The sequence below is a fragment of the Gadus morhua genome, chromosome 13, assembly GCF_902167405.1.
Source record: "Gadus morhua chromosome 13, gadMor3.0, whole genome shotgun sequence".
Lineage (NCBI taxonomy): Eukaryota > Metazoa > Chordata > Actinopteri > Gadiformes > Gadidae > Gadus > Gadus morhua.
In genome coordinates this window covers 13,449,942-13,477,458 of record NC_044060.1, presented here as the reverse complement: position 1 = coordinate 13,477,458, position 27,517 = coordinate 13,449,942, and the positions used below count along the sequence as shown (strand labels likewise).

The following is a 27,517-nucleotide window of genomic DNA, read 5'->3' as shown; positions in this document are numbered from 1 at the left end:
GGGCCACTGATTCATACAACTTCCCAGTGGTCACTGCCCTACCTTTCCCAGCAAAACACCAGTCCACTGGGAAGTCAATCAACTGAACGGTTGTCGATGGGAACTGAGGGACATACAGACATACAGAGACTCCAAGTACAGTGACCACGTGAACTGAAGCCCCGCCCCCGCTGCTTCACAGAGCCACGCTGGTTGTTGGTTTTTTTCAAAGTTTATTAATAGCGTGCCTTGTTTCCAAATATGTAGACAATGCACTTCCTTAGGTCCCCGGCAGTACACGGCCCAAGTGTGAATTAGATCAGATGAACAGATGTCGAGATATGTGAATGACATACATACAAACACACACAAACAGAGGCCATTCACTTTAGTAGTTGATTGTTAGTTTGCTAAATTAGTGTTATAAGTCAGTATATTTGTGACCGCCCTGGTCACTGGTGTATGTCGATGGGTCTCAACAGCTTGATTCTTTATTGTTTATTAAATCCTATACAAGCCTAATTAGAAAGGGTAATGAAGGTTCAATTGAAGTTCCCCGTCTGGAAGTTATTCTCTTGAACAAAACAAATGGCTCATTGAGGTAGGACAGATTTCTTTCGGAATGGTCTTGGTATGGACAAAAAAACATGATATTGGACAGTGACTGAAGTTTCACACATCGCTGCTAATTCTTTTTCCTAATATCATGTGGCATCTGAGGAAATGTGTGTGAAACTTTGTCCAACGTGTTAACAAGACTGATCTGAGGTAAGTCGGCTCTCAATGAGCGTTCGAGATTAGGAAGCAAAAACATTGAACATCAAACTTGAGTTCATCTTCTGGGAAAACATTGTGTTTGTTTCAGTTGTCTAAAAGAACCCAAATCTCTTATACGAATGAATGACATTATACGGTAAGTTTTAATCTAAAGCACCAAACGTGTGTGTTGAGGTCTTCTCATATACTCAAGACCAGCGCTTCATCTGTTAAACCCACACATTCAAGCGGGTAGCCTGGCTATAATTGAAATGGAAAGCCCAGCCGTGCTACGCTTCCAGTCGAGCAGGTCCAGTATCATCCATCTTTATTCTGTACAGTTAATAACAAAACATAACTAATCCCTGTCCCTATATGATCCCTATCCTGAAGGTATGCAGAGCTGCAGACGTACACGGAGCTGGACCTTCAGCCAATAGACGATGGGCTATGTGACCTGGTCATTGAAAAACCCACTGTGTTCATGAAGCTGGACGCTGGTACACACCTCCTTACCTCTGGGGTTCAGTTCAGAGAATGGGGCGTATTGGATAACGCTTTCAAACACACAACCTTACGGTGTAGCTTTTGGGCTTGAAATCAAACTGGAAGCACAGTGCCTGTTTACACACGGGTGTACATTATGGACAGGGCTCTCTTGTAAAAGAGATTTCTAATCTCAATGAGACTTCTCCTGGTTAAAAGTAAAAGATTTCTAATCTCAATGAGACTTCTCCTGGTTAAAATTATACTTTACTTCTGCTTTATTTTTGTACATTTATGTACACTCAATGTATAAGGTGTTCACATCCAGTTGCAGGTGGAAACCCATTATGTCTCTTTGTTCTTGTAGGAGTGAACATGTACCACCACTTTTGTGACTTTGTCAACCTGTACGTCTCCCAGCACATCAACAACTCCTTCAGCCGAGACATCAACCTCCTCATGTGGGACACGGTGGGTCCCTCACACTCTCCCCTGGATTCAGGGTTTGTTAAAGATGGCTGATGATTAAAGGTCCCATGACATGAAAATCTCACTTTATGAGGTTTTCTAACATAAATATGAGTTCCCCTAGTCTGCCTATGGTCCCCCAGTGGCTAAAACTTGCGTTTGGTGTAAAACGAGCACTAGCTGTTCTGCTCGCCTTTGAAAGAACGGAGGCTCAAGCGCGCTGATTTGGAATGTCTTTAGGTATGTCGTCACAAAGCATCTAAGCTCCTCCCCTTACCTTGCCTGGCCCGCCCAGAGACGTTGGCCCGCCAATGAAACACGACTGTGCGAGCGCTACATGTGTGTGTGAATACACCCACTGTAATGCAAGTGTTTCTTGTCGGTTCTTTGACGTCTCTTGTATTTCCACAACGAGACTGTAGTGGGGGTTATCTGAGCCATGGTTGAGAAGGAATTGGGGGAAAGGAACTTTGGCTTTGACTCGCTGAAGTACATTAACTGCGACATGCCGCCGGTTGCCGCGGGGCCCCATCGCCTCGAAGCACCACCGCCCGGCAGCGGGCAGCGGGCAGCAGGCAGAGCGCGGTTCAGTCTACTTCAGATTGATGTGAAAGTGGAAGAACCAGAGACGTCGCAGAACCCCACAAAGTCGTTTGTGATTCATAATATCGTCTGAAGGCGCCCACAGCTTTTGGCCGTGATAATATGTATTATATGATATAGATATTAGGGATGGGCGTGAGGAATCGATTACTCGAGTACTCCTCGTTACAAATGAACTCGGTTGCTGGACAGGCAAACTCGAGTTTGCATATACACACACAAACAAAGTTTTCTGAAGCAAAAGTATGAATTTTCTGTGCGGCGCGCCGGTGCCACTATTACATGCCGTGGGCACAAAGCAAATGAAATGTATCAAATTTCTGTGTGGCGCGTGCCGTGCCGTGTGCAGGCACGCCAGAATTCAAAAAGTTAAGAGATGGCGGTTAAAGCAAAGCGCAGCGAAGAATTGAAATACTTTAAAGTAATAGGAGATCATAAGTTGAAATGTAAAATATGTCAAGCGAAATCGAGCTACCAGAGTACTACAAGTACTATGCGGCAACATATGCTCCTGAAACACAACGGTGAGTTCGGGAAAGCAGACCCGCAGCAACCAAGTGTGTCGGCTATTTTCATAGCCGCAAGACGCAGCTGTAATCCCGGACGTGTAGAGAAGATCACAACGCTGAGTATTTTTTTAGTTCATTTGCTGCCGTTTTATTTGCAGCTTTAAATTATTTGCAATGGTTAGGCTACTTGTTTCGTTTTTGTTTTTTTTAAACCGTTCAACGTGATTTAAATTGTGAGACGCATATTTATTTTTGTAAGGAAAATGTGTTTTGAACGTTTGCAAAAATAAATAATGAATACTCTGATAACTCTGACTGTTTGAAGGAGAATAAGCATTGCATGTTTGGTTGGTAATATTGCCGTTCATCATAAGGCCTATTCCTGCTGCAGATGCGTTGCATTCTAAAAATAGATTTGATTAAACGAGTACTCGATTAATATATGTTATATGATATAGATATCTATGTAGGCTATATGATAATATTTAGATATAAATATTAACACTGTGTGTTCTAGAATATTTACAGAACACGGCTAAAGGCTGTGTGCGCCTCGCCATTGCGATACATCCACTGTAAACAGAGCGCATGGTACCGTGGCTGCAAGCTGCTCAGGGCCACACCCCCACCCTCCTCCTTGACCCGCTATGCTCCTCCTCATTTGCATTATAGCTACAGACACCAAAACAGCGCATTTAGGGGAAGCTCAATGTGCGACTGGCTCGGAGTGGCTGTAACTCTGCACCACGGCTGAATTTCGGGAACGTCTTTGAATACTGTGTTAGTTGCCAACTAATACCTATATTAAAGAATACATAAAATAGCATGTCATGGGACCTTTAAACTGCATCAGGCCAGCTCTAATGCAGAGGAAATGACAGTTAAAAGATTTACAGGCAACTTATTCTGAACGTGGTTGCTTTGTGACTGAGATATGTTGATATATTGAACAATGCTTTTCAGAGTTTTCATACGTATGGAGATCTGTTTGCTGAAACATGGAAAGCCTTCTCAGACTATGACATCATCCATCTTAAGATCTACGATTCAAAGCGGGTAAATACACATCTGCTAGAGTTCTTTGAAACTATTTTAGTGATTCAGAGCTACTGGTCACGTTTACGAGGAATAATGCTTAAAAAGGTATAATGACATTTTAATCAATGAGCTTGTGATTGTTATTGTAACACTTCAATATTATGAATCACATTGACTACAAATGGGTATTCTTTTTTTTTTGAAAGGCAATAGGAGTGTGGCTACTGGAACAACCATCTACTTTCTGAGTTATATCATTTATTATGTTTTTTTTGTAAAAAAACATTTGCTAATCATCCTGTTTCCTATTCCTACTGGTAGGTGTGCTTCAAAGACGCCATCTTTTCCCTCCTCCCCAGGATGAGACATGGTCTGTTTTACAACACTCCTCTGGTAAGTTACCAGAATGGGAGAGAGAGACAGAGAGAGACAGAGATATTCAGAATGTATACATTTATATGGATACAGGGAATGTTGTCATTTATCACTTTTGTTTTGAACCCAGTTACCCAGGATTTGTGTTACTTCTATATCAAACACAATTTATCAGACTGCTTTCTTCCTTGTTTCAGGCCATTGTTTTCTTTGTCCATAAACAGGCAATTTTCAGGACAAACTGTTTATGCTATGTATTTAAAACCCCAGACTACTGGTCATGTCATTTAAAGGTTAATTCCAAGGTTTTTTGTGTAAAGCTGACATCTTTAGAATGTGTGAAGGCCTGGGGCACCCACCTTGAACTTTGAAATATTGATTGCTAGGGTTTAAAGTGGAGGCTCATTATTGCTGCCTCCAGTTGAGTCATGTTTATAGACATAGTCCTGCATGTATTCATAGAATTGGTGTGAGGGGGAAGTAAAACATATCTGGGATTGAATCGGTGAGCATGGGGCTAATAGTGTGGCTGCAGACTCAGCTGTCCGGCCCCCACTGTATTAGGTGTTCCCCAGGATTCCTCTGACGACAAACCCAGTCTCACTATGGGAGGGAGAGCCAAGCATACATCAGTAAATATGTGATGTATATTCAATGAGGTAAAGGACACATTGTATGTCCTTTACCTTATCAAGCTCACCAGCCACAGCTGCTTCTTTCCCAGCCATTAAGCCACTCCCCCCTTCACGTCAGCATCCTGACCAGATTCGGTCTCTGAAAACATTTGTTGAGGTATAGGTGTTGAGCTAACAATGTAATGTGTTCCGGTTTGACTCACAATCCAGACATCTGTCTATAAATTAATATAAAGAGGCTTGTGCTTGTGTTCCAGATCTCTGAGTGTCACACAGAGGGGATGTTGAGGGCCTTCTCCCAGCATGTCCTCCATCGCCTTCACATCCCCCAGGACGGGCCAAAGGTAGGGGGGTGAGGGGTAATGTTGTGTTCCCTAACCTGGAATCGAACCCGGGCCGCGGCGGTGAGAGCGCCGAATCTTAACCACTAGACCACCATGGAGCTGTAGCCTCAATAAACAATGTTACATTGAGAAATCAAGTTTTTTAACAGCTAAATTATGTTGAAAATTTCATTTTCTTGACATTTTGCTGTAAAGGTTTAACACGGATGTCTACTTTTTTTCGTTATTCAACATGCCGTTGAATACATGGACATTGGTTGACAACAGTCGTTCATATTTGATTTGCTTGGACATCACCTAAGAAGTTGTGTTCCCTAACCGGGAATCGAACCCGGGCCGCGGCGGTGAGAGCGCCGAATCCTAACCACTAGACCACCAGGGAACTGTAGTCACAAAAAACAATGTTACATTCAGAAAGCAAGTTTTTTAACAGCTAAATTATGTTGAAAATGTCATATTCTTGACATTTCGCTGCAAAGGTTTAACATGGATGTATACTTTTTTTCGTTATTCAACTTTCCGTTGAATACTTGGACATTGGTTGATAACAGTGGTTCGTCTTTGATTAGCTTGGACTTCACCTATAATGTGGTGTTCCCTAACCGGGAATCGAACCCGGGCCGCGGCGGTGAGAGCGCCGAATCCTAACCACTAGACCACCAGGGAGCTGTAGTAACAACCAACAATGTGACTTTAAGAACGCTGGTTTTTAACAGCTAAATTATGTTGAAAATGTCATATTCTTGACATTTCGCTGTAAAGGTTTAACATGGATGTCTACTTTTTTTGTTCTTCACCTTGCCGTTGAATTCTTCGACATTGGTTATAAACATTGGTCCGTATTTCATTTGCTTGGACATCACCTAAAATTTTGTGTTCCCTAACCTGGAATCAAACCCGGGCCGCGGCGGTGAGAGCGCCGGATCCTAACCACTAGACCACCAGGGAACTGTAGTCACAAAAAACAATGTTACATTCAGAAAGCAAGTTTTTTAACAGCTAAATTATGTTGAAAACGTCCCATTCTTGACATTTCGCTGCAAAGGTTTAACATGGATGTCTACTTTTTTTCGTTATTCAACTTTCCGTTGAATACTTGGACATTGGTTGATAACAGTGGTTCGTCTTTGATTAGCTTGGACTTCACCCATAATGTTGCGTTCCCTAACCGGGAATCGAACCCGGGCCGCGGCGGTGAGAGCGCCGAATCCTAACCACTAGACCACCAGGGAGCTGTAGTGTTAAATAACAATGTGACTTTGAGAAGGCTGGTTTTTAACAGCCAAATTATGTCATCTATTTCATATTCTTGACATTTCGCAGTAATAGGGTAACATGGATTTCGGCTTTTATTGATTATTCACTTTGCCGTTGCATACTTTGATATCACCTAACACAGTGGTTTGTAAATGATTTGCTTGGACATCACTAATATTAATGTGTTCCCTAACCGGGAATCGAACCCGGGCCGCGGCGGTGAGAGCGCCGAATCCTAACCACTAGACCACCAGGGAGCTGTAGTGAATTAAAGTATAAAGTTAAAGAGTGCATATTCTTGACATTTCGCTATTTTCTCTATTTTCGTTATTCAACTTGACGTTGAATACTTTGATATCACTTAACACAGTGGTTTGTAAATGATTTGCTTGGACATGACTAATAATAATGTGTTCCCTAACCGGGAATCGAACCCGGGCCGCGGCGGTGAGAGCGCCGAATCCTAACTACTAGACCACCAGGGAGCTGTAGTGTTAAATAACAATGTGACTTTGAGAAGGCTGGTTTTTAACAGCTAAATTGAATGCTTGAATTCTTAGACATTGGTTATAAACATTGGTTAGTATTTCATTTGCTTGGACATCACCTAAATTTTTGTGTTCCCTAACCGGGAATCGAACCCGGGCCGCGGCGGTGAGAGCGCCGAATCCTAACCACTAGACCACCAGGGAGCTGTTGTTTTAAATTACAATGTGACTATGAGAAGACTGGTTTTTAACAGCTAAATAAAGTTAACTAGTGCATATTCTTGACATTTCGCTATTTTCGTTATTCAACTTGACGTTGAATACTTGGACATTGGTTGATAACAGTGGTTCGTCTTTGATTTCACCTATAATGTTGTGTTCCCTAACCGGGAATCGAACCCGGGCCGCGGCGGTGAGAGCTCCGAATCCTAACCACTAGACCACCAGGGAGCTGTTGTTTTAAATAACAATGTGACTTTGAGGATACTGGTTTTTAACAGCTAAATAAAGTTATCTAGTGCATATTCTTGACATATCGCTATTTTCGTTATTCAACTTGACGTTGAATACTTGGACATTGGTTGATAACAGTTGTTCGTCTTTGATTAGCTTGGACTTCACCCATAATGTTGTGTTCCCTAACCGGGAATCGAACCCGGGCCGCGGCGGTGAGAGCGCCGAATCCTAACCACTAGACCACCAGGGAGCTGTAGTGTTAAAAAACAATGTGACTTTGAGAAGGCTGGTTTTTAACAGCTAAATTATGTTATCTATTTCATATTCTTGACATTTCGAAGAAATAGGGTAACATGGATTTCGGCTTTTATTGATTATTCACTTTGCCGTTGCATACTTTGATATCACTTAACACAGTGGTTTGTAAATGATTTGCTTGGACATCACTAATAATAATGTGTTCCCTAACCGGGAATCGAACGCGGGCCGCGGCGGTGAGAGCGCCGAATCCTAACCACTAGACCACCAGGGAGCTATTGTATTAAATAACAATGTGACTTTGAGAAGGCTGGTTTTTAACAGCTAAATTGTATACTTGAATTCTTCGACATTGGTTATAAACATTGGTTAGTATTTCTTTTGCTTGGACATCACCTAAATTTTTGTATTCCCTAACCGGGAATCGAACCCGGGCCGCGGCGGTGAGAGCGCCGAATCCTAACCACTAGACCACCAGGGAGCTGTTGTTTTAAATAACAATGTGACTTTGAGAAGACTGGTTTTTAACAGCTAAATAAAGTTAACTAGTGCATATTCTTGACATTTCGCTATTTTCATATCTTGACGTTGATAACAGTGGTTCGTCTTTGATTAGCTTGGACTTCACCTATAATGTTGTGTTCCCTAACCGGGAATCGAACCCCCTCCGCGCCGGTGAGAGCGTCGAATCCTAACCACTAGACCACCAGGGAGCTGTAGTGTTAAATAACAATGTGACTTTGAGTAGGCTGGTTTTTATAAACATTGGTTAGTATTTCATTTGCTTGGACATCACTAATAATAATGTGTTCCCTAACCGGGAATCGAACCCGGGCCGCGGCGGTGAGAGCGCCGAATCCTAACCACTAGACCACCAGGGAGCTGTAGTGTTAAAAAACAATGTGACTTTGAGAAGGCTGGTTTTTAACAGATAAATTATGTTATCTATTTCATATTCTTGACATTTCGAAGAAATAGGGTAACATGGATTTCGGCTTTTATTGATTATTCACTTTGCCGTTGCATACTTTGATATCACTTAACACAGTGGTTTGTAAATGATTTGCTTGGACATCACTAATAATAATGTGTTCCCTAACCGGGAATCGAACCCGGGCCGCGGCGGTGAGAGCGCCGAATCCTAACCACTAGACCACCAGGGAGCTGTAGTGTTAAATAACAATGTGACTTTCAGAAGGCTGGTTTTTAACAGCTAAATTATGTTATCTATTTCATATTCTTGACATTTCGAAGAAATAGGGTAACATGGATTTCGGCTTTTATTGATTATTCACTTTGCCGTTGCATACTTTGATTTCACTTAACACAGTGGTTTGTAAATGATTTGCTTGGACATCACTAATAATAATGTGTTCCCCAACCGGGAATCGAACCCTTGCCGCGGCGGTGAGAGCGCCAAATCCTAACCACTAGACCACCAGGGAGCTGTTGTTTTAATCAACAATGTGACTTTGAGGAGACTGGTTTTTAACAGCTAAATAAAGTTATCAAGTGCATATTCTTGACATTTCACTATTTTCACTATTTTCGTTATTCAACTTGACGTTGAATACTTGGACATTGGTTGATAACAGTTGTTCGTCTTTGATTAGCTTGGACTTCACCCATAATGTTGTGTACCCTAACCGGGAATCGAACCCTGGCCGCGGCGGTGAGAGCGCCGAATCCTAACCACTAGACCACCAGGGAGCTGTAGTGTTAAAAAACAATGTGACTTTGAGAAGGCTGGTTTTTAACAGCTCAATTATGTTATCTATTTCATATTCTTGACATTTCGAAGAAATAGGGTAACATGGATTTCGGCTTTTATTGATTATTCACTTTGCCGTTGCATACTTTGATATCACTTAACACAGTGGTTTGTAAATGATTTGCTTGGACATCACTAATAATAATGTGTTCCCTAACCGGGAATCGAACCCGGGCCGCGGCGGTGAGAGCGCCGAATCCTAACCACTAGACCACCAGGGAGCTGTAGTAACAACCAACAATGTGACTTTAAGAACGCTGGTTTTTAACAGCTAAATTATGTTGAAAATGTCATATTCTTGACATTTCGCTGTAAAGGTTTAACATGGATGTCTACTTTTTTTGTTCTTCACCTTGCCGTTGAATTCTTCGACATTGGTTATAAACATTGGTCCGTATTTCATTTGCTTGGACATCACCTAAAATTTTGTGTTCCCTAACCTGGAATCAAACCCGGGCCGCGGCGGTGAGAGCGCCGGATCCTAACCACTAGACCACCAGGGAACTGTAGTCACAAAAAACAATGTTACATTCAGAAAGCAAGTTTTTTAACAGCTAAATTATGTTGAAAACGTCCCATTCTTGACATTTCGCTGCAAAGGTTTAACATGGATGTCTACTTTTTTTCGTTATTCAACTTTCCGTTGAATACTTGGACATTGGTTGATAACAGTGGTTCGTCTTTGATTAGCTTGGACTTCACCCATAATGTTGCGTTCCCTAACCGGGAATCGAACCCGGGCCGCGGCGGTGAGAGCGCCGAATCCTAACCACTAGACCACCAGGGAGCTGTAGTGTTAAATAACAATGTGACTTTGAGAAGGCTGGTTTTTAACAGCCAAATTATGTCATCTATTTCATATTCTTGACATTTCGCAGTAATAGGGTAACATGGATTTCGGCTTTTATTGATTATTCACTTTGCCGTTGCATACTTTGATATCACCTAACACAGTGGTTTGTAAATGATTTGCTTGGACATCACTAATATTAATGTGTTCCCTAACCGGGAATCGAACCCGGGCCGCGGCGGTGAGAGCGCCGAATCCTAACCACTAGACCACCAGGGAGCTGTAGTGAATTAAAGTATAAAGTTAAAGAGTGCATATTCTTGACATTTCGCTATTTTCTCTATTTTCGTTATTCAACTTGACGTTGAATACTTTGATATCACTTAACACAGTGGTTTGTAAATGATTTGCTTGGACATGACTAATAATAATGTGTTCCCTAACCGGGAATCGAACCCGGGCCGCGGCGGTGAGAGCGCCGAATCCTAACCACTAGACCACCAGGGAGCTGTAGTGTTAAATAACAATGTGACTTTGAGAAGGCTGGTTTTTAACAGCTAAATTGAATGCTTGAATTCTTAGACATTGGTTATAAACATTGGTTAGTATTTCATTTGCTTGGACATCACCTAAATTTTTGTGTTCCCTAACCGGGAATCGAACCCGGGCCGCGGCGGTGAGAGCGCCGAATCCTAACCACTAGACCACCAGGGAGCTGCTGTTTTAAATTACAATGTGACTATGAGAAGACTGGTTTTTAACAGCTAAATAAAGTTAACTAGTGCATATTCTTGACATTTCGCTATTTTCGTTATTCAACTTGACGTTGAATACTTGGACATTGGTTGATAACAGTGGTTCGTCTTTGATTTCACCTATAATGTTGTGTTCCCTAACCGGGAATCGAACCCAGGCCGCGGTGGTGAGAGCGCCGAATCCTAACCACTAGACCACCAGGGAGCTGTTGTTTTAAATAACAATGTGACTTTGAGGATACTGGTTTTTAACAGCTAAATAAAGTTATCTAGTGCATATTCTTGACATATCGCTATTTTCGTTATTCAACTTGACGTTGAATACTTGGACATTGGTTGATAACAGTTGTTCGTCTTTGATTAGCTTGGACTTCACCCATAATGTTGTGTTCCCTAACCGGGAATCGAACCCGGGCCGCGGCGGTGAGAGCGCCGAATCCTAACCACTAGACCACCAGGGAGCTGTAGTGTTAAAAAACAATGTGACTTTCAGAAGGCTGGTTTTTAACAGCTAAATTATGTTATCTATTTCATATTCTTGACATTTCGAAGAAATAGGGTAACATGGATTTCGGCTTTTATTGATTATTCACTTTGCCGTTGCATACTTTGATATCACTTAACACAGTGGTTTGTAAATGATTTGCTTGGACATCACTAATAATAATGTGTTCCCTAACCGGGAATCGAACGCGGGCCGCGGCGGTGAGAGCGCCGAATCCTAACCACTAGACCACCAGGGAGCTATTGTATTAAATAACAATGTGACTTTGAGAAGGCTGGTTTTTAACAGCTAAATTGTATACTTGAATTCTTCGACATTGGTTATAAACATTGGTTAGTATTTCTTTTGCTTGGACATCACCTAAATTTTTGTATTCCCTAACCGGGAATCGAACCCGGGCCGCGGCGGTGAGAGCGCCGAATCCTAACCACTAGACCACCAGGGAGCTGTTGTTTTAAATAACAATGTGACTTTGAGAAGACTGGTTTTTAACAGCTAAATAAAGTTAACTAGTGCATATTCTTGACATTTCGCTATTTTCATATCTTGACGTTGATAACAGTGGTTCGTCTTTGATTAGCTTGGACTTCACCTATAATGTTGTGTTCCCTAACCGGGAATCGAACCCCCTCCGCGCCGGTGAGAGCGTCGAATCCTAACCACTAGACCACCAGGGAGCTGTAGTGTTAAATAACAATGTGACTTTGAGAAGGCTGGTTTTTATAAACATTGGTTAGTATTTCATTTGCTTGGACATCACTAATAATAATGTGTTCCCTAACCGGGAATCGAACCCAGGCCGCGGTGGTGAGAGCGCCGAATCCTAACCACTAGACCACCAGGGAGCTGTTGTTTTAAATAACAATGTGACTTTGAGAAGACTGGTTTTTAACAGCTAAATAAAGTTAACTAGTGCATATTCTTGACATTTCGCTATTTTCATATCTTGACGTTGATAACAGTGGTTCGTCTTTGATTAGCTTGGACTTCACCTATAATGTTGTGTTCCCTAACCGGGAATCGAACCCCCTCCGCGCCGGTGAGAGCGTCGAATCCTAACCACTAGACCACCAGGGAGCTGTAGTGTTAAATAACAATGTGACTTTGAGTAGGCTGGTTTTTATAAACATTGGTTAGTATTTCATTTGCTTGGACATCACTAATAATAATGTGTTCCCTAACCGGGAATCGAACCCGGGCCGCGGCGGTGAGAGCGCCGAATCCTAACCACTAGACCACCAGGGAGCTGTAGTGTTAAAAAACAATGTGACTTTGAGAAGGCTGGTTTTTAACAGCTAAATTATGTTATCTATTTCATATTCTTGACATTTCGAAGAAATAGGGTAACATGGATTTCGGCTTTTATTGATTATTCACTTTGCCGTTGCATACTTTGATATCACTTAACACAGTGGTTTGTAAATGATTTGCTTGGACATCACTAATAATAATGTGTTCCCTAACCGGGAATCGAACCCGGGCCGCGGCGGTGAGAGCGCCGAATCCTAACCACTAGACCACCAGGGAGCTGTTGTTTTAAATAACAATGTGACTTTGAGGATACTGGTTTTTAACAGCTAAATAAAGTTATCTAGTGCATATTCTTGACATATCGCTATTTTCGTTATTCAACTTGACGTTGAATACTTGGACATTGGTTGATAACAGTTGTTCGTCTTTGATTAGCTTGGACTTCACCCATAATGTTGTGTTCCCTAACCGGGAATCGAACCCGGGCCGCGGCGGTGAGAGCGCCGAATCCTAACCACTAGACCACCAGGGAGCTGTAGTGTTAAAAAACAATGTGACTTTGAGAAGGCTGGTTTTTAACAGCTAAATTATGTTATCTATTTCATATTCTTGACATTTCGAAGAAATAGGGTAACATGGATTTCGGCTTTTATTGATTATTCACTTTGCCGTTGCATACTTTGATATCACTTAACACAGTGGTTTGTAAATGATTTGCTTGGACATCACTAATAATAATGTGTTCCCTAACCAGGAATCGAACGCGGGCCGCGGCGGTGAGAGCGCCGAATCCTAACCACTAGACCACCAGGGAGCTATTGTATTAAATAACAATGTGACTTTGAGAAGGCTGGTTTTTAACAGCTAAATTGTATACTTGAATTCTTCGACATTGGTTATAAACATTGGTTAGTATTTCTTTTGCTTGGACATCACCTAAATTTTTGTATTCCCTAACCGGGAATCGAACCCGGGCCGCGGCGGTGAGAGCGCCGAATCCTAACCACTAGACCACCAGGGAGCTGTTGTTTTAAATAACAATGTGACTTTGAGAAGACTGGTTTTTAACAGCTAAATAAAGTTAACTAGTGCATATTCTTGACATTTCGCTATTTTCATATCTTGACGTTGATAACAGTGGTTCGTCTTTGATTAGCTTGGACTTCACCTATAATGTTGTGTTCCCTAACCGGGAATCGAACCCCCTCCGCGCCGGTGAGAGCGTCGAATCCTAACCACTAGACCACCAGGGAGCTGTAGTGTTAAATAACAATGTGACTTTGAGAAGGCTGGTTTTTATAAACATTGGTTAGTATTTCATTTGCTTGGACATCACTAATAATAATGTGTTCCCTAACCGGGAATCGAACCCAGGCCGCGGTGGTGAGAGCGCCGAATCCTAACCACTAGACCACCAGGGAGCTGTTGTTTTAAATAACAATGTGACTTTGAGAAGACTGGTTTTTAACAGCTAAATAAAGTTAACTAGTGCATATTCTTGACATTTCGCTATTTTCATATCTTGACGTTGATAACAGTGGTTCGTCTTTGATTAGCTTGGACTTCACCTATAATGTTGTGTTCCCTAACCGGGAATCGAACCCCCTCCGCGCCGGTGAGAGCGTCGAATCCTAACCACTAGACCACCAGGGAGCTGTAGTGTTAAATAACAATGTGACTTTGAGTAGGCTGGTTTTTATAAACATTGGTTAGTATTTCATTTGCTTGGACATCACTAATAATAATGTGTTCCCTAACCGGGAATCGAACCCGGGCCGCGGCGGTGAGAGCGCCGAATCCTAACCACTAGACCACCAGGGAGCTGTAGTGTTAAAAAACAATGTGACTTTGAGAAGGCTGGTTTTTAACAGCTAAATTATGTTATCTATTTCATATTCTTGACATTTCGAAGAAATAGGGTAACATGGATTTCGGCTTTTATTGATTATTCACTTTGCCGTTGCATACTTTGATATCACTTAACACAGTGGTTTGTAAATGATTTGCTTGGACATCACTAATAATAATGTGTTCCCTAACCGGGAATCGAACCCGGGCCGCGGCGGTGAGAGCGCCGAATCCTAACCACTAGACCACCAGGGAGCTGTTGTTTTAAATAACAATGTGACTTTGAGGATACTGGTTTTTAACAGCTAAATAAAGTTATCTAGTGCATATTCTTGACATATCGCTATTTTCGTTATTCAACTTGACGTTGAATACTTGGACATTGGTTGATAACAGTTGTTCGTCTTTGATTAGCTTGGACTTCACCCATAATGTTGTGTTCCCTAACCGGGAATCGAACCCGGGCCGCGGCGGTGAGAGCGCCGAATCCTAACCACTAGACCACCAGGGAGCTGTAGTGTTAAAAAACAATGTGACTTTGAGAAGGCTGGTTTTTAACAGCTAAATTATGTTATCTATTTCATATTCTTGACATTTCGAAGAAATAGGGTAACATGGATTTCGGCTTTTATTGATTATTCACTTTGCCGTTGCATACTTTGATATCACTCAACACAGTGGTTTGTAAATGATTTGCTTGGACATCACTAATAATAATGTGTTCCCTAACCGGGAATCGAACGCGGGCCGCGGCGGTGAGAGCGCCGAATCCTAACCACTAGACCACCAGGGAGCTATTGTATTAAATAACAATGTGACTTTGAGAAGGCTGGTTTTTAACAGCTAAATTGTATACTTGAATTCTTCGACATTGGTTATAAACATTGGTTAGTATTTCTTTTGCTTGGACATCACCTAAATTTTTGTATTCCCTAACCGGGAATCGAACCCGGGCCGCGGCGGTGAGAGCGCCGAATCCTAACCACTAGACCACCAGGGAGCTGTTGTTTTAAATAACAATGTGACTTTGAGAAGACTGGTTTTTAACAGCTAAATAAAGTTAACTAGTGCATATTCTTGACATTTCGCTATTTTCATATCTTGACGTTGATAACAGTGGTTCGTCTTTGATTAGCTTGGACTTCACCTATAATGTTGTGTTCCCTAACCGGGAATCGAACCCCCTCCGCGCCGGTGAGAGCGTCGAATCCTAACCACTAGACCACCAGGGAGCTGTAGTGTTAAATAACAATGTGACTTTGAGAAGGCTGGTTTTTATAAACATTGGTTAGTATTTCATTTGCTTGGACATCACTAATAATAATGTGTTCCCTAACCGGGAATCGAACCCAGGCCGCGGTGGTGAGAGCGCCGAATCCTAACCACTAGACCACCAGGGAGCTGTTGTTTTAAATAACAATGTGACTTTGAGAAGACTGGTTTTTAACAGCTAAATAAAGTTAACTAGTGCATATTCTTGACATTTCGCTATTTTCATATCTTGACGTTGATAACAGTGGTTCGTCTTTGATTAGCTTGGACTTCACCTATAATGTTGTGTTCCCTAACCGGGAATCGAACCCCCTCCGCGCCGGTGAGAGCGTCGAATCCTAACCACTAGACCACCAGGGAGCTGTAGTGTTAAATAACAATGTGACTTTGAGAAGGCTGGTTTTTATAAACATTGGTTAGTATTTCATTTGCTTGGACATCACTAATAATAATGTGTTCCCTAACCGGGAATCGAACCCAGGCCGCGGTGGTGAGAGCGCCGAATCCTAACCACTAGACCACCAGGGAGCTGTTGTTTTAAATAACAATGTGACTTTGAGAAGACTGGTTTTTAACAGCTAAATAAAGTTAACTAGTGCATATTCTTGACATTTCGCTATTTTCATATCTTGACGTTGATAACAGTGGTTCGTCTTTGATTAGCTTGGACTTCACCTATAATGTTGTGTTCCCTAACCGGGAATCGAACCCCCGCCGCGCCGGTGAGAGCGTCGAATCCTAACCACTAGACCACCAGGGAGCTGTAGTGTTAAATAACAATGTGACTTTGAGTAGGCTGGTTTTTATAAACATTGGTTAGTATTTCATTTGCTTGGACATCACTAATAATAATGTGTTCCCTAACCGGGAATCGAACCCGGGCCGCGGCGGTGAGAGCGCCGAATCCTAACCACTAGACCACCAGGGAGCTGTAGTGTTAAAAAACAATGTGACTTTGAGAAGGCTGGTTTTTAACAGCTAAATTATGTTATCTATTTCATATTCTTGACATTTCGAAGAAATAGGGTAACATGGATTTCGGCTTTTATTGATTATTCACTTTGCCGTTGCATACTTTGATATCACTTAACACAGTGGTTTGTAAATGATTTGCTTGGACATCACTAATAATAATGTGTTCCCTAACCGGGAATCGAACCCGGGCCGCGGCGGTGAGAGCGCCGAATCCTAACCACTAGACCACCAGGGAGCTGTTGTTTTAAATAACAATGTGACTTTGAGGATACTGGTTTTTAACAGCTAAATAAAGTTATCTAGTGCATATTCTTGACATATCGCTATTTTCGTTATTCAACTTGACGTTGAATACTTGGACATTGGTTGATAACAGTTGTTCGTCTTTGATTAGCTTGGACTTCACCCATAATGTTGTGTTCCCTAACCGGGAATCGAACCCGGGCCGCGGCGGTGAGAGCGCCGAATCCTAACCACTAGACCACCAGGGAGCTGTAGTGTTAAAAAACAATGTGACTTTGAGAAGGCTGGTTTTTAACAGCTAAATTATGTTATCTATTTCATATTCTTGACATTTCGAAGAAATAGGGTAACATGGATTTCGGCTTTTATTGATTATTCACTTTGCCGTTGCATACTTTGATATCACTCAACACAGTGGTTTGTAAATGATTTGCTTGGACATCACTAATAATAATGTGTTCCCTAACCGGGAATCGAACGCGGGCCGCGGCGGTGAGAGCGCCGAATCCTAACCACTAGACCACCAGGGAGCTATTATATTAAATAACAATGTGACTTTGAGAAGGCTGGTTTTTAACAGCTAAATTGTATACTTGAATTCTTCGACATTGGTTATAAACATTGGTTAGTATTTCTTTTGCTTGGACATCACCTAAATTTTTGTATTCCCTAACCGGGAATCGAACCCGGGCCGCGGCGGTGAGAGCGCCGAATCCTAACCACTAGACCACCAGGGAGCTGTTGTTTTAAATAACAATGTGACTTTGAGAAGACTGGTTTTTAACAGCTAAATAAAGTTAACTAGTGCATATTCTTGACATTTCGCTATTTTCATATCTTGACGTTGATAACAGTGGTTCGTCTTTGATTAGCTTGGACTTCACCTATAATGTTGTGTTCCCTAACCGGGAATCGAACCCCCTCCGCGCCGGTGAGAGCGTCGAATCCTAACCACTAGACCACCAGGGAGCTGTAGTGTTAAATAACAATGTGACTTTGAGAAGGCTGGTTTTTATAAACATTGGTTAGTATTTCATTTGCTTGGACATCACTAATAATAATGTGTTCCCTAACCGGGAATCGAACCCAGGCCGCGGTGGTGAGAGCGCCGAATCCTAACCACTAGACCACCAGGGAGCTGTTGTTTTAAATAACAATGTGACTTTGAGAAGACTGGTTTTTAACAGCTAAATAAAGTTAACTAGTGCATATTCTTGACATTTCGCTATTTTCATATCTTGACGTTGATAACAGTGGTTCGTCTTTGATTAGCTTGGACTTCACCTATAATGTTGTGTTCCCTAACCGGGAATCGAACCCCCTCCGCGCCGGTGAGAGCGTCGAATCCTAACCACTAGACCACCAGGGAGCTGTAGTGTTAAATAACAATGTGACTTTGAGTAGGCTGGTTTTTATAAACATTGGTTAGTATTTCATTTGCTTGGACATCACTAATAATAATGTGTTCCCTAACCGGGAATCGAACCCGGGCCGCGGCGGTGAGAGCGCCGAATCCTAACCACTAGACCACCAGGGAGCTGTAGTGTTAAAAAACAATGTGACTTTGAGAAGGCTGGTTTTTAACAGCTAAATTATGTTATCTATTTCATATTCTTGACATTTCGAAGAAATAGGGTAACATGGATTTCGGCTTTTATTGATTATTCACTTTGCCGTTGCATACTTTGATATCACTTAACACAGTGGTTTGTAAATGATTTGCTTGGACATCACTAATAATAATGTGTTCCCTAACCGGGAATCGAACCCGGGCCGCGGCGGTGAGAGCGCCGAATCCTAACCACTAGACCACCAGGGAGCTGTAGTGTTAAATAACAATGTGACTTTGAGAAGGCTGGTTTTTAACAGCTAAATTATGTTATCTATTTCATATTCTTGACATTTCGAAGAAATAGGGTAACATGGATTTCGGCTTTTATTGATTATTCACTTTGCCGTTGCATACTTTGATATCACTTAACACAGTGGTTTGTAAATGATTTGCTTGGACATCACTAATAATAATGTGTTCCCTAACCGGGAATCGAACCCGGGCCGCGGCGGTGAGAGCGCCAAATCCTAACCACTAGACCACCAGGGAGCTGTTGTTTTAATTAACAATGTGACTTTGAGGAGACTGGTTTTTAACAGCTAAATAAAGTTATCAAGTGCATATTCTTGACATTTCGCTATTTTCACTATTTTCGTTATTCAACTTGACGTTGAATACTTGGACATTGGTTGATAACAGTTGTTCGTCTTTGATTAGCTTGGACTTCACCCATAATGTTGTGTACCCTAACCGGGAATCGAACCCTGGCCGCGGCGGTGAGAGCGCCGAATCCTAACCACTAGACCACCAGGGAGCTGTAGTGTTAAAAAACAATGTGACTTTGAGAAGGCTGGTTTTTAACAGCTAAATTATGTTATCTATTTCATATTCTTGACATTTCGAAGAAATAGGGTAACATGGATTTCGGCTTTTATTGATTATTCACTTTGCCGTTGCATACTTTGATATCACTTAACACAGTGGTTTGTAAATGATTTGCTTGGACATCACTAATAATAATGTGTTCCCTAACCGGGAATCGAACCCGGGCCGCGGCGGTGAGAACGCCGAATCCTAACCACTAGACCACCAGGGAGCTGTTGTATTAAATAACAATGTGACTTTGAGAAGGCTGGTTTTTAACAGCTAAATTGTATACTTAAATTCTTCGACATTGGTTATAAACATTGGTTAGCATTTCTTTTGCTTGGACATCACCTAAATTATTGTATTCCCTAACCGGGAATCGAACCCGGGCCGCGGCGGTGAGAGCGCCGAATCCTAACCACTAGACCACCAGGGAGCTGTTGTTTTAAATAACAATGTGACTTTGAGAAGGCTGGTTTTTAACAGCTAAATTATGTTATCTATTTCATATTCTTGACATTTCGAAGAAATAGGGTAACATGGATTTCGGCTTTTATTGATTATTCACTTTGCCGTTGCATACTTTGATATCACTTAACACAGTGGTTTGTAAATGATTTGCTTGGACATCACTAATAATAATGTGTTCCCTAACCGGGAATCGAACCCGGGCCGCGGCGGTGAGAGCGCCGAATCCTAACCACTAGACCACCAGGGAGCTGTTGTTTTAAATAACAATGTGACTTTGAGGAGACTGGTTTTTAACAGCTAAATAAAGTTATCCAGTGCATATTCTTGACATTTCGCTATTTTGGCTATTTTCGTTATTCAACTTGACGTTGAATACTTGGACATTGGTTGATAACAGTTGTTCGTCTTTGATTAGCTTGGACTTCACCCATAATGTTGTGTTCCCTAACCGGGAATCGAACCCTGAGCTGTTGTGTTAAATAACAATGTGACTTTGAGAAGGCTGGTTTTTAACAGCTAAATTATGTTATCTATTTCATATTCTTGACATTTCGAAGAAATAGGGTAACATGGATTTCGGCTTTTATTGATTATTCACTTTGCCGTTGCATACTTTGATATCACTTAACACAGTGGTTTGTAAATGATTTGCTTGGACATCACTAATAATAATGTGTTCCCTAACCGGGAATCGAACCCGGGCCGCGGCGGTGAGAGCGCCGAATCCTAACCACTAGACCACCAGGGAGCTGTTGTTTTAATTAACAATGTGACTTTGAGGAGACTGGTTTTTAACAGCTAAATAAAGTTATCAAGTGCATATTCTTGACATTTCGCTATTTTCACTATTTTCGTTATTCAACTTGACGTTGAATACTTGGACATTGGTTGATAACAGTTGTTCGTCTTTGATTAGCTTGGACTTCACCCATAATGTTGTGTACCCTAACCGGGAATCGAACCCGGGCCGCGGCGGTGAGAGCGCCGAATCCTAACCACTAGACCACCACGGAGCTGTAGTGTTAAAAAACAATGTGACTTTGAGAAGGCTGGTTTTTAACAGCTAAATTATGTTATCTATTTCATATTCTTGACATTTCGAAGAAATAGGGTAACATGGATTTCGGCTTTTATTGATTATTCACTTTGCCGTTGCATACTTTGATATCACTTAACACAGTGGTTTGTAAATGATTTGCTTGGACATCACTAATAATAATGTGTTCCCTAACCGGGAATCGAACCCGGGCCGCGGCGGTGAGAGCGCCGAATCCTAACCACTAGACCACCAGGGAGCTGTTATATTAAATAACAATGTGACTTTGAGAAGGCTGGTTTTTAACAGCTAAATTGTATACTTAAATTCTTCGACATTGGTTATAAACATTGGTTAGTATTTCTTTTGCTTGGACATCACCTAAATTATTGTATTCCCTAACCGGGAATCGAACCCGGGCCGCGGCGGTGAGAGCGCCGAATCCTAACCACTAGACCACCAGGGAGCTGTTGTTTTAAATAACAATGTGACTTTGAGAAGGCTGGTTTTTAACAGCTAAATTATGTTATCTATTTCATATTCTTGACATTTCGAAGAAATAGGGTAACATGGATTTCGGCTTTTATTGATTATTCACTTTGCCGTTGCATACTTTGATATCACTTAACACAGTGGTTTGTAAATGATTTGCTTGGACATCACTAATAATAATGTGTTCCCTAACCGGGAATCGAACCCGGGCCGCGGCGGTGAGAGCGCCGAATCCTAACCACTAGACCACCAGGGAGCTGTTGTTTTAAATAACAATGTGACTTTGAGGATACTGGTTTTTAACAGCTAAATAAAGTTATCTAGTGCATATTCTTGACATATCGCTATTTTCGTTATTCAACTTGACGTTGAATACTTGGACATTGGTTGATAACAGTTGTTCGTCTTTGATTAGCTTGGACTTCACCCATAATGTTGTGTTCCCTAACCGGGAATCGAACCCGGGCCGCGGCGGTGAGATAAATCCTAACCACTAGACCACCAGGGAGCTGTAGTGTTAAATAACAATGTGACTTTGAGAAGGCTGGTTTTTAACAGCTAAATTATGTTATCTATTTCATATTCTTGACATTTCGAAGAAATAGGGTAACATGGATTTCGGCTTTTATTGATTATTCACTTTGCCGTTGCATACTTTGATATCACTTAACACAGTGGTTTGTAAATGATTTGCTTGGACATCACTAATAATAATGTGTTCCCTAACCGGGAATCGAACCCGGGCCGCGGCGGTGAGAGCGCCGAATCCTAACCACTAGACCACCAGGGAGCTATAGTGTTAAGTAACAATGTGACTTTCAGATGGCTGGTTTTTAACAGCTAAATTGAATACTTGAATTCTTCGACATTGGTTATAAACATTGGTTAGTATTTCTTTTGCTTGGACATCACCTACATTTTGGTATTCCCTAACCGGGAATCGAACCCGGGCCGCGGCGGTGAGAGCGCCGAATCATAACCACTAGACCACCAGGGAGCTGTTGTTTTAAATAACAATGTGACTTTGAGGAGACTGGTTTTTAACAGCTAAATAAAGTTATCCAGTGCATATTCTTGACATTTCGCTATTTTGGCTATTTTCGTTATTCAACTTGACGTTGAATACTTGGACATTGGTTGATAACAGTTGTTCGTCTTTGATTAGCTTGGACTTCACCCATAATGTTGTGTTCCCTAACCGGGAATCGAACCCGGGCCGCGGCGGTGAGATAAATCCTAACCACTAGACCACCAGGGAGCTGTAGTGTTAAATAACAATGTGACTTTGAGAAGGCTGGTTTTTAACAGCTAAATTATGTTATCTATTTCATATTCTTGACATTTCGAAGAAATAGGGTAACATGGATTTCGGCTTTTATTGATTATTCACTTTGCCGTTGCATACTTTGATATCACTTAACACAGTGGTTTGTAAATGATTTGCTTGGACATCACTAATAATAATGTGTTCCCTAACCGGGAATCGAACCCGGGCCGCGGCGGTGAGAGCGCCGAATCCTAACCACTAGACCACCAGGGAGCTATAGTGTTAAATAACAATGTGACTTTTAGATGGCTGGTTTTTAACAGCTAAATTGAATACTTGAATTCTTCGACATTGGTTATAAACATTGGTTAGTATTTCTTTTGCTTGGACATCACCTACATTTTTGTATTCCCTAACCGGGAATCGAACCCGGGCCGCGGCGGTGAGAGCGCCGAATCCTAACCACTAGACCACCAGGGAGCTGTTGTTTTAAATAACAATGTGACTTTGAGGAGACTGGTTTTTAACAGCTAAATAAAGTTATCCAGTGCATATTCTTGACATTTCGCTATTTTGGCTATTTTCGTTATTCAACTTGACGTTGAATACTTGGACATTGGTTGATAACAGTTGTTCGTCTTTGATTAGCTTGGACTTCACCCATAATGTTGTGTTCCCTAACCGGGAATCGAACCCGGGCCGCGGCGGTGAGATAAATCCTAACCACTAGACCACCAGGGAGCTGTAGTGTTAAATAACAATGTGACTTTGAGAAGGCTGGTTTTTAACAGCTAAATTATGTTATCTATTTCATATTCTTGACATTTCGAAGAAATAGGGTAACATGGATTTCGGCTTTTATTGATTATTCACTTTGCCGTTGCATACTTTGATATCACTTAACACAGTGGTTTGTAAATGATTTGCTTGGACATCACTAATAATAATGTGTTCCCTAACCGGGAATCGAACCCGGGCCGCGGCGGTGAGAGCGCCGAATCCTAACCACTAGACCACCAGGGAGCTATAGTGTTAAATAACAATGTGACTTTGAGATGGCTGGTTTTTAACAGCTAAATTGAATACTTGAATTCTTCGACATTGGTTATAAACATTGGTTAGTATTTCTTTTGCTTGGACATCACCTACATTTTTGTATTCCCTAACCGGGAATCGAACCCGGGCCGCGGCGGTGAGAGCGCCGAATCCTAACCACTAGACCACCAGGGAGCAGTTTTATTACGTAACAATGTGACTTTGAAAAGGCTGGTTTTTAACAGCTAAATTATATCATCTATTTCATATTCTTGACATTTCGCTGTAAAGATTAATCATGGCTGCCTACATTTTTTCATTATTCAACTTGACGTTGAATACTTGGACTTCACCTATAATGTTGTGTTCCGTAACCGGGAATCGAACCCGGGCCGCGACGGTGAGAGCGCCGAATCCTAACCACTAGACCACCAGGGAGCAGTTGTGTTATATAACAATGTGACTTTGAAAAGGCTGGTTTTTAACTGCTAAATTGTATCATGTATTTCATATTCTTGACATTTCGCTGTAAAGATTAAACATGGCTGCCTACATTTTTTCCTTATTCAACTTGACGTTGAATACTTGGACACTGGTTGATAACAGTGGTTCGTCTTTGATTAGCTTGGACTTCACCCATAATGTTGTGTACCCTAACCGGGAATCGAACCCCGGCCACGGCGGTGAGAGTGCCGAATCCTAACCACTAGACCACCAGGGAGCTGTAGTGTTAAATAACAATGTGACTTTGAGAAGGCTGGTTTTTAACAGCTAAATTATGTTATCTATTTCATATTCTTGACATTTCGAAGAAATAGGGTAACATGGATTTCGGCTTTTATTGATTATTCACTTTGCCGTTGCATACTTTGATATCACTTAACACAGTGGTTTGTAAATGATTTGCTTGGACATCACTAATAATAATGTGTTCCCTAACCGGGAATCGAACCCGGGCCGCGGCGGTGAGAGCGCCGAATCCTAACCACTAGACCACCAGGGAGCTATAGTGTTAAATAACAATGTGACTTTGAGATGGCTGGTTTTTAACAGCTAAATTGAATACTTGAATTCTTCGACATTGGTTATAAACATTGGTTAGTATTTCTTTTGCTTGGACATCACCTACATTTTTGTATTCCCTAACCGGGAATCGAACCCGGGCCGCGGCGGTGAGAGCGCCGAATCCTAACCACTAGACCACCAGGGAGCAGTTTTATTACGTAACAATGTGACTTTGAAAAGGCTGGTTTTTAACAGCTATATTATATCATCTATTTCATATTCTTGACATTTCGCTGTAAAGATTAATCATGGCTGCCTACATTTTTTCATTATTCAACTTGACGTTGAATACTTGGACTTCACCTATAATGTTGTGTTCCGTAACCGGGAATCGAACCCGGGCCGCGACGGTGAGAGCGCCGAATCCTAACCACTAGACCACCAGGGAGCAGTTGTGTTATATAACAATGTGACTTTGAAAAGGCTGGTTTTTAACAGCTAAATTGTATCATGTATTTCATATTCTTGACATTTCGCTGTAAAGATTAAACATGGCTGCCTACATTTTTTCCTTATTCAACTTGACGTTGAATACTTGGACACTGGTTGATAACAGTGGTTCGTCTTTGATTAGCTTGGACTTCACCCATAATGTTGTGTACCCTAACCGGGAATCGAACCCCGGCCGCGGCGGTGAGAGCGCCGAATCCTAACCACTAGACCACCAGGGAGCTGTAGTGTTAAATAACAATGTGACTTTGAGAAGGCTGGTTTTTAACAGCTAAATTATGTTATCTATTTCATATTCTTGACATTTCGAAGAAATAGGGTAACATGGATTTCGGCTTTTATTGATTATTCACTTTGCCGTTGCATACTTTGATATCACTTAACACAGTGGTTTGTAAATGATTTGCTTGGACATCACTAATAATAATGTGTTCCCTAACCGGTAATCGAACCCGGGCCGCGGCGGTGAGAGCGCCGAATCCTAACCACTAGACCACCAGGGAGCTATAGTGTTAAATAACAATGTGACTTTGAGATGGCTGGTTTTTAACAGCTAAATTGAATACTTGAATTCTTCGACATTGGTTATAAACATTGGTTAGTATTTCTTTTGCTTGGACATCACCTACATTTTTGTATTCCCTAACCGGGAATCGAACCCGGGCCGCGGCGGTGAGAGCGCCGAATCCTAACCACTAGACCACCAGGGAGCAGTTTTATTACGTAACAATGTGACTTTGAAAAGGCTGGTTTTTAACAGCTAAATTATATCATCTATTTCATATTCTTGACATTTCGCTGTAAAGATTAATCATGGCTGCCTACATTTTTTCATTATTCAACTTGACGTTGAATACTTGGACTTCACCTATAATGTTGTGTTCCGTAACCGGGAATCGAACCCGGGCCGCGACGGTGAGAGCGCCGAATCCTAACCACTAGACCACCAGGGAGCAGTTGTGTTATATAACAATGTGACTTTGAAAAGGCTGGTTTTTAACAGCTAAATTGTATCATGTATTTCATATTCTTGACATTTCGCTGTAAAGATTAAACATGGCTGCCTACATTTTTTCCTTATTCAACTTGACGTTGAATACTTGGACACTGGTTGATAACAGTGGTTCGTCTTTGATTAGCTTGGACTTCACCCATAATGTTGTGTTCCCTAACCGGGAATCGAACCCGGGCCGCGGCGGTGAGAGCGCCGAATCCTAACCACTAGACCACCAGGGAGCTGTAGGGTTAAATAACAATGTGACTTTGAGAAGGCTGGTTTTTAACAGCTAAATTATGTTATCTATTTCATATTCTTGACATTTCGAAGAAATAGGGTAACATGGATTTCGGCTTTTATTGATTATTCACTTTGCCGTTGCATACTTTGATATCACTTAACACAGTGGTTTGTAAATGATTTGCTTGGACATCACTAATAATAATGTGTTCCCTAACCGGGAATCGAACCCGGGCCGCGGCGGTGAGAGCGCCGAATCCTAACCAGTAGACCACCAGGGAGCTGTTGTTTTAATTAACAATGTGACTTTGAGGATACTGGTTTTTAACAGCTAAATAAAGTTATCAAGTGCATATTCTTGACATTTCGCTATTTTCACTATTTTCGTTATTCAACTTGACGTTGAATACTTGGACATTGGTTGATAACAGTTGTTCGTCTTTGATTAGCTTGGACTTCACCCATAATGTTGTGTACCCTAACCGGGAATCGAACCCAGGCCGCGGCGGTGAGAGCGCCGAATCCTAACCACTAGACCACCAGGGAGCTGTAGTGTTAAAAAACAATGTGACTTTGAGAAGGCTGGTTTTTAACAGCTAAATTATGTTATCTATTTCATATTCTTGACATTTCGAAGAAATAGGGTAACATGGATTTCGGCTTTTATTGATTATTCACTTTGCCGTTGCATACTTTGATATCACTTAACACAGTGGTTTGTAAATGATTTGCTTGGACATCACTAATAATAATGTGTTCCCTAACCGGGAATCGAACCCGGGCCGCGGCGGTGAGAGCGCCGAATCCTAACCACTAGACCACCAGGGAGCTGTTGTATTAAATAACAATGTGACTTTGAGAAGGCTGGTTTTTAACAGCTAAATTGTATACTTAAATTCTTCGACATTGGTTATAAACATTGGTTAGTATTTCTTTTGCTTGGACATCACCTAAATTATTGTATTCCCTAACCGGGAATCGAA

General features: G+C 41.6%; 1 protein-coding gene and 47 non-coding genes across 48 annotated transcripts in view; 1 reads left to right on the top strand and 47 right to left on the bottom strand.

Moving 5' to 3' along the window:
- Positions 1-27,517, top strand: part of eogt (EGF domain-specific O-linked N-acetylglucosamine (GlcNAc) transferase) — a 62,184-nt gene that overhangs the window by 11,208 nt on the left and 23,459 nt on the right. Inside the window, exons 7-11 of the mRNA XM_030375554.1 lie at positions 1,129-1,235; positions 1,589-1,692; positions 3,765-3,857; positions 4,161-4,232; positions 5,107-5,193. Of these exons, the coding sequence (XP_030231414.1) occupies positions 1,129-1,235; positions 1,589-1,692; positions 3,765-3,857; positions 4,161-4,232; positions 5,107-5,193 (463 nt within the window). The remainder of the gene's footprint in view (positions 1-1,128; positions 1,236-1,588; positions 1,693-3,764; positions 3,858-4,160; positions 4,233-5,106; positions 5,194-27,517) is intronic.
- trnae-cuc (transfer RNA glutamic acid (anticodon CUC)) lies at positions 5,504-5,575 on the bottom strand. The gene has a single exon. It is a non-coding gene; the product is annotated as a tRNA-Glu (tRNA).
- trnae-cuc (transfer RNA glutamic acid (anticodon CUC)) lies at positions 5,788-5,859 on the bottom strand. Its single transcript has one exon. It is a non-coding gene; the product is annotated as a tRNA-Glu (tRNA).
- Positions 6,354-6,425, bottom strand: trnae-cuc (transfer RNA glutamic acid (anticodon CUC)). The gene has a single exon. It is a non-coding gene; the product is annotated as a tRNA-Glu (tRNA).
- On the bottom strand, positions 6,636-6,707 carry trnae-cuc (transfer RNA glutamic acid (anticodon CUC)). Its single transcript has one exon. It is a non-coding gene; the product is annotated as a tRNA-Glu (tRNA).
- Positions 7,071-7,142, bottom strand: trnae-cuc (transfer RNA glutamic acid (anticodon CUC)). Its single transcript has one exon. It is a non-coding gene; the product is annotated as a tRNA-Glu (tRNA).
- Positions 7,573-7,644, bottom strand: trnae-cuc (transfer RNA glutamic acid (anticodon CUC)). Its single transcript has one exon. It is a non-coding gene; the product is annotated as a tRNA-Glu (tRNA).
- On the bottom strand, positions 8,062-8,133 carry trnae-cuc (transfer RNA glutamic acid (anticodon CUC)). The gene has a single exon. It is a non-coding gene; the product is annotated as a tRNA-Glu (tRNA).
- Positions 8,462-8,533, bottom strand: trnae-cuc (transfer RNA glutamic acid (anticodon CUC)). The gene has a single exon. It is a non-coding gene; the product is annotated as a tRNA-Glu (tRNA).
- Positions 8,744-8,815, bottom strand: trnae-cuc (transfer RNA glutamic acid (anticodon CUC)). Its single transcript has one exon. It is a non-coding gene; the product is annotated as a tRNA-Glu (tRNA).
- On the bottom strand, positions 9,573-9,644 carry trnae-cuc (transfer RNA glutamic acid (anticodon CUC)). The gene has a single exon. It is a non-coding gene; the product is annotated as a tRNA-Glu (tRNA).
- trnae-cuc (transfer RNA glutamic acid (anticodon CUC)) lies at positions 10,139-10,210 on the bottom strand. Its single transcript has one exon. It is a non-coding gene; the product is annotated as a tRNA-Glu (tRNA).
- On the bottom strand, positions 10,421-10,492 carry trnae-cuc (transfer RNA glutamic acid (anticodon CUC)). The gene has a single exon. It is a non-coding gene; the product is annotated as a tRNA-Glu (tRNA).
- Positions 10,649-10,720, bottom strand: trnae-cuc (transfer RNA glutamic acid (anticodon CUC)). The gene has a single exon. It is a non-coding gene; the product is annotated as a tRNA-Glu (tRNA).
- Positions 10,856-10,927, bottom strand: trnae-cuc (transfer RNA glutamic acid (anticodon CUC)). The gene has a single exon. It is a non-coding gene; the product is annotated as a tRNA-Glu (tRNA).
- Positions 11,358-11,429, bottom strand: trnae-cuc (transfer RNA glutamic acid (anticodon CUC)). The gene has a single exon. It is a non-coding gene; the product is annotated as a tRNA-Glu (tRNA).
- On the bottom strand, positions 11,847-11,918 carry trnae-cuc (transfer RNA glutamic acid (anticodon CUC)). The gene has a single exon. It is a non-coding gene; the product is annotated as a tRNA-Glu (tRNA).
- Positions 12,647-12,718, bottom strand: trnae-cuc (transfer RNA glutamic acid (anticodon CUC)). Its single transcript has one exon. It is a non-coding gene; the product is annotated as a tRNA-Glu (tRNA).
- Positions 12,929-13,000, bottom strand: trnae-cuc (transfer RNA glutamic acid (anticodon CUC)). The gene has a single exon. It is a non-coding gene; the product is annotated as a tRNA-Glu (tRNA).
- trnae-cuc (transfer RNA glutamic acid (anticodon CUC)) lies at positions 13,185-13,256 on the bottom strand. Its single transcript has one exon. It is a non-coding gene; the product is annotated as a tRNA-Glu (tRNA).
- On the bottom strand, positions 13,674-13,745 carry trnae-cuc (transfer RNA glutamic acid (anticodon CUC)). The gene has a single exon. It is a non-coding gene; the product is annotated as a tRNA-Glu (tRNA).
- Positions 14,474-14,545, bottom strand: trnae-cuc (transfer RNA glutamic acid (anticodon CUC)). The gene has a single exon. It is a non-coding gene; the product is annotated as a tRNA-Glu (tRNA).
- On the bottom strand, positions 14,756-14,827 carry trnae-cuc (transfer RNA glutamic acid (anticodon CUC)). The gene has a single exon. It is a non-coding gene; the product is annotated as a tRNA-Glu (tRNA).
- Positions 15,012-15,083, bottom strand: trnae-cuc (transfer RNA glutamic acid (anticodon CUC)). The gene has a single exon. It is a non-coding gene; the product is annotated as a tRNA-Glu (tRNA).
- trnae-cuc (transfer RNA glutamic acid (anticodon CUC)) lies at positions 15,501-15,572 on the bottom strand. Its single transcript has one exon. It is a non-coding gene; the product is annotated as a tRNA-Glu (tRNA).
- trnae-cuc (transfer RNA glutamic acid (anticodon CUC)) lies at positions 16,701-16,772 on the bottom strand. Its single transcript has one exon. It is a non-coding gene; the product is annotated as a tRNA-Glu (tRNA).
- On the bottom strand, positions 16,983-17,054 carry trnae-cuc (transfer RNA glutamic acid (anticodon CUC)). Its single transcript has one exon. It is a non-coding gene; the product is annotated as a tRNA-Glu (tRNA).
- trnae-cuc (transfer RNA glutamic acid (anticodon CUC)) lies at positions 17,239-17,310 on the bottom strand. Its single transcript has one exon. It is a non-coding gene; the product is annotated as a tRNA-Glu (tRNA).
- On the bottom strand, positions 17,728-17,799 carry trnae-cuc (transfer RNA glutamic acid (anticodon CUC)). The gene has a single exon. It is a non-coding gene; the product is annotated as a tRNA-Glu (tRNA).
- On the bottom strand, positions 18,528-18,599 carry trnae-cuc (transfer RNA glutamic acid (anticodon CUC)). The gene has a single exon. It is a non-coding gene; the product is annotated as a tRNA-Glu (tRNA).
- On the bottom strand, positions 18,810-18,881 carry trnae-cuc (transfer RNA glutamic acid (anticodon CUC)). The gene has a single exon. It is a non-coding gene; the product is annotated as a tRNA-Glu (tRNA).
- Positions 19,846-19,917, bottom strand: trnae-cuc (transfer RNA glutamic acid (anticodon CUC)). Its single transcript has one exon. It is a non-coding gene; the product is annotated as a tRNA-Glu (tRNA).
- On the bottom strand, positions 20,128-20,199 carry trnae-cuc (transfer RNA glutamic acid (anticodon CUC)). Its single transcript has one exon. It is a non-coding gene; the product is annotated as a tRNA-Glu (tRNA).
- On the bottom strand, positions 20,629-20,700 carry trnae-cuc (transfer RNA glutamic acid (anticodon CUC)). The gene has a single exon. It is a non-coding gene; the product is annotated as a tRNA-Glu (tRNA).
- Positions 21,176-21,247, bottom strand: trnae-cuc (transfer RNA glutamic acid (anticodon CUC)). The gene has a single exon. It is a non-coding gene; the product is annotated as a tRNA-Glu (tRNA).
- On the bottom strand, positions 21,383-21,454 carry trnae-cuc (transfer RNA glutamic acid (anticodon CUC)). Its single transcript has one exon. It is a non-coding gene; the product is annotated as a tRNA-Glu (tRNA).
- Positions 21,665-21,736, bottom strand: trnae-cuc (transfer RNA glutamic acid (anticodon CUC)). Its single transcript has one exon. It is a non-coding gene; the product is annotated as a tRNA-Glu (tRNA).
- trnae-cuc (transfer RNA glutamic acid (anticodon CUC)) lies at positions 22,199-22,270 on the bottom strand. Its single transcript has one exon. It is a non-coding gene; the product is annotated as a tRNA-Glu (tRNA).
- trnae-cuc (transfer RNA glutamic acid (anticodon CUC)) lies at positions 22,406-22,477 on the bottom strand. Its single transcript has one exon. It is a non-coding gene; the product is annotated as a tRNA-Glu (tRNA).
- On the bottom strand, positions 22,949-23,020 carry trnae-cuc (transfer RNA glutamic acid (anticodon CUC)). The gene has a single exon. It is a non-coding gene; the product is annotated as a tRNA-Glu (tRNA).
- On the bottom strand, positions 23,156-23,227 carry trnae-cuc (transfer RNA glutamic acid (anticodon CUC)). The gene has a single exon. It is a non-coding gene; the product is annotated as a tRNA-Glu (tRNA).
- On the bottom strand, positions 23,699-23,770 carry trnae-cuc (transfer RNA glutamic acid (anticodon CUC)). The gene has a single exon. It is a non-coding gene; the product is annotated as a tRNA-Glu (tRNA).
- trnae-cuc (transfer RNA glutamic acid (anticodon CUC)) lies at positions 23,906-23,977 on the bottom strand. Its single transcript has one exon. It is a non-coding gene; the product is annotated as a tRNA-Glu (tRNA).
- Positions 24,714-24,785, bottom strand: trnae-cuc (transfer RNA glutamic acid (anticodon CUC)). The gene has a single exon. It is a non-coding gene; the product is annotated as a tRNA-Glu (tRNA).
- Positions 24,921-24,992, bottom strand: trnae-cuc (transfer RNA glutamic acid (anticodon CUC)). Its single transcript has one exon. It is a non-coding gene; the product is annotated as a tRNA-Glu (tRNA).
- On the bottom strand, positions 25,936-26,007 carry trnae-cuc (transfer RNA glutamic acid (anticodon CUC)). Its single transcript has one exon. It is a non-coding gene; the product is annotated as a tRNA-Glu (tRNA).
- trnae-cuc (transfer RNA glutamic acid (anticodon CUC)) lies at positions 26,462-26,533 on the bottom strand. Its single transcript has one exon. It is a non-coding gene; the product is annotated as a tRNA-Glu (tRNA).
- trnae-cuc (transfer RNA glutamic acid (anticodon CUC)) lies at positions 27,291-27,362 on the bottom strand. The gene has a single exon. It is a non-coding gene; the product is annotated as a tRNA-Glu (tRNA).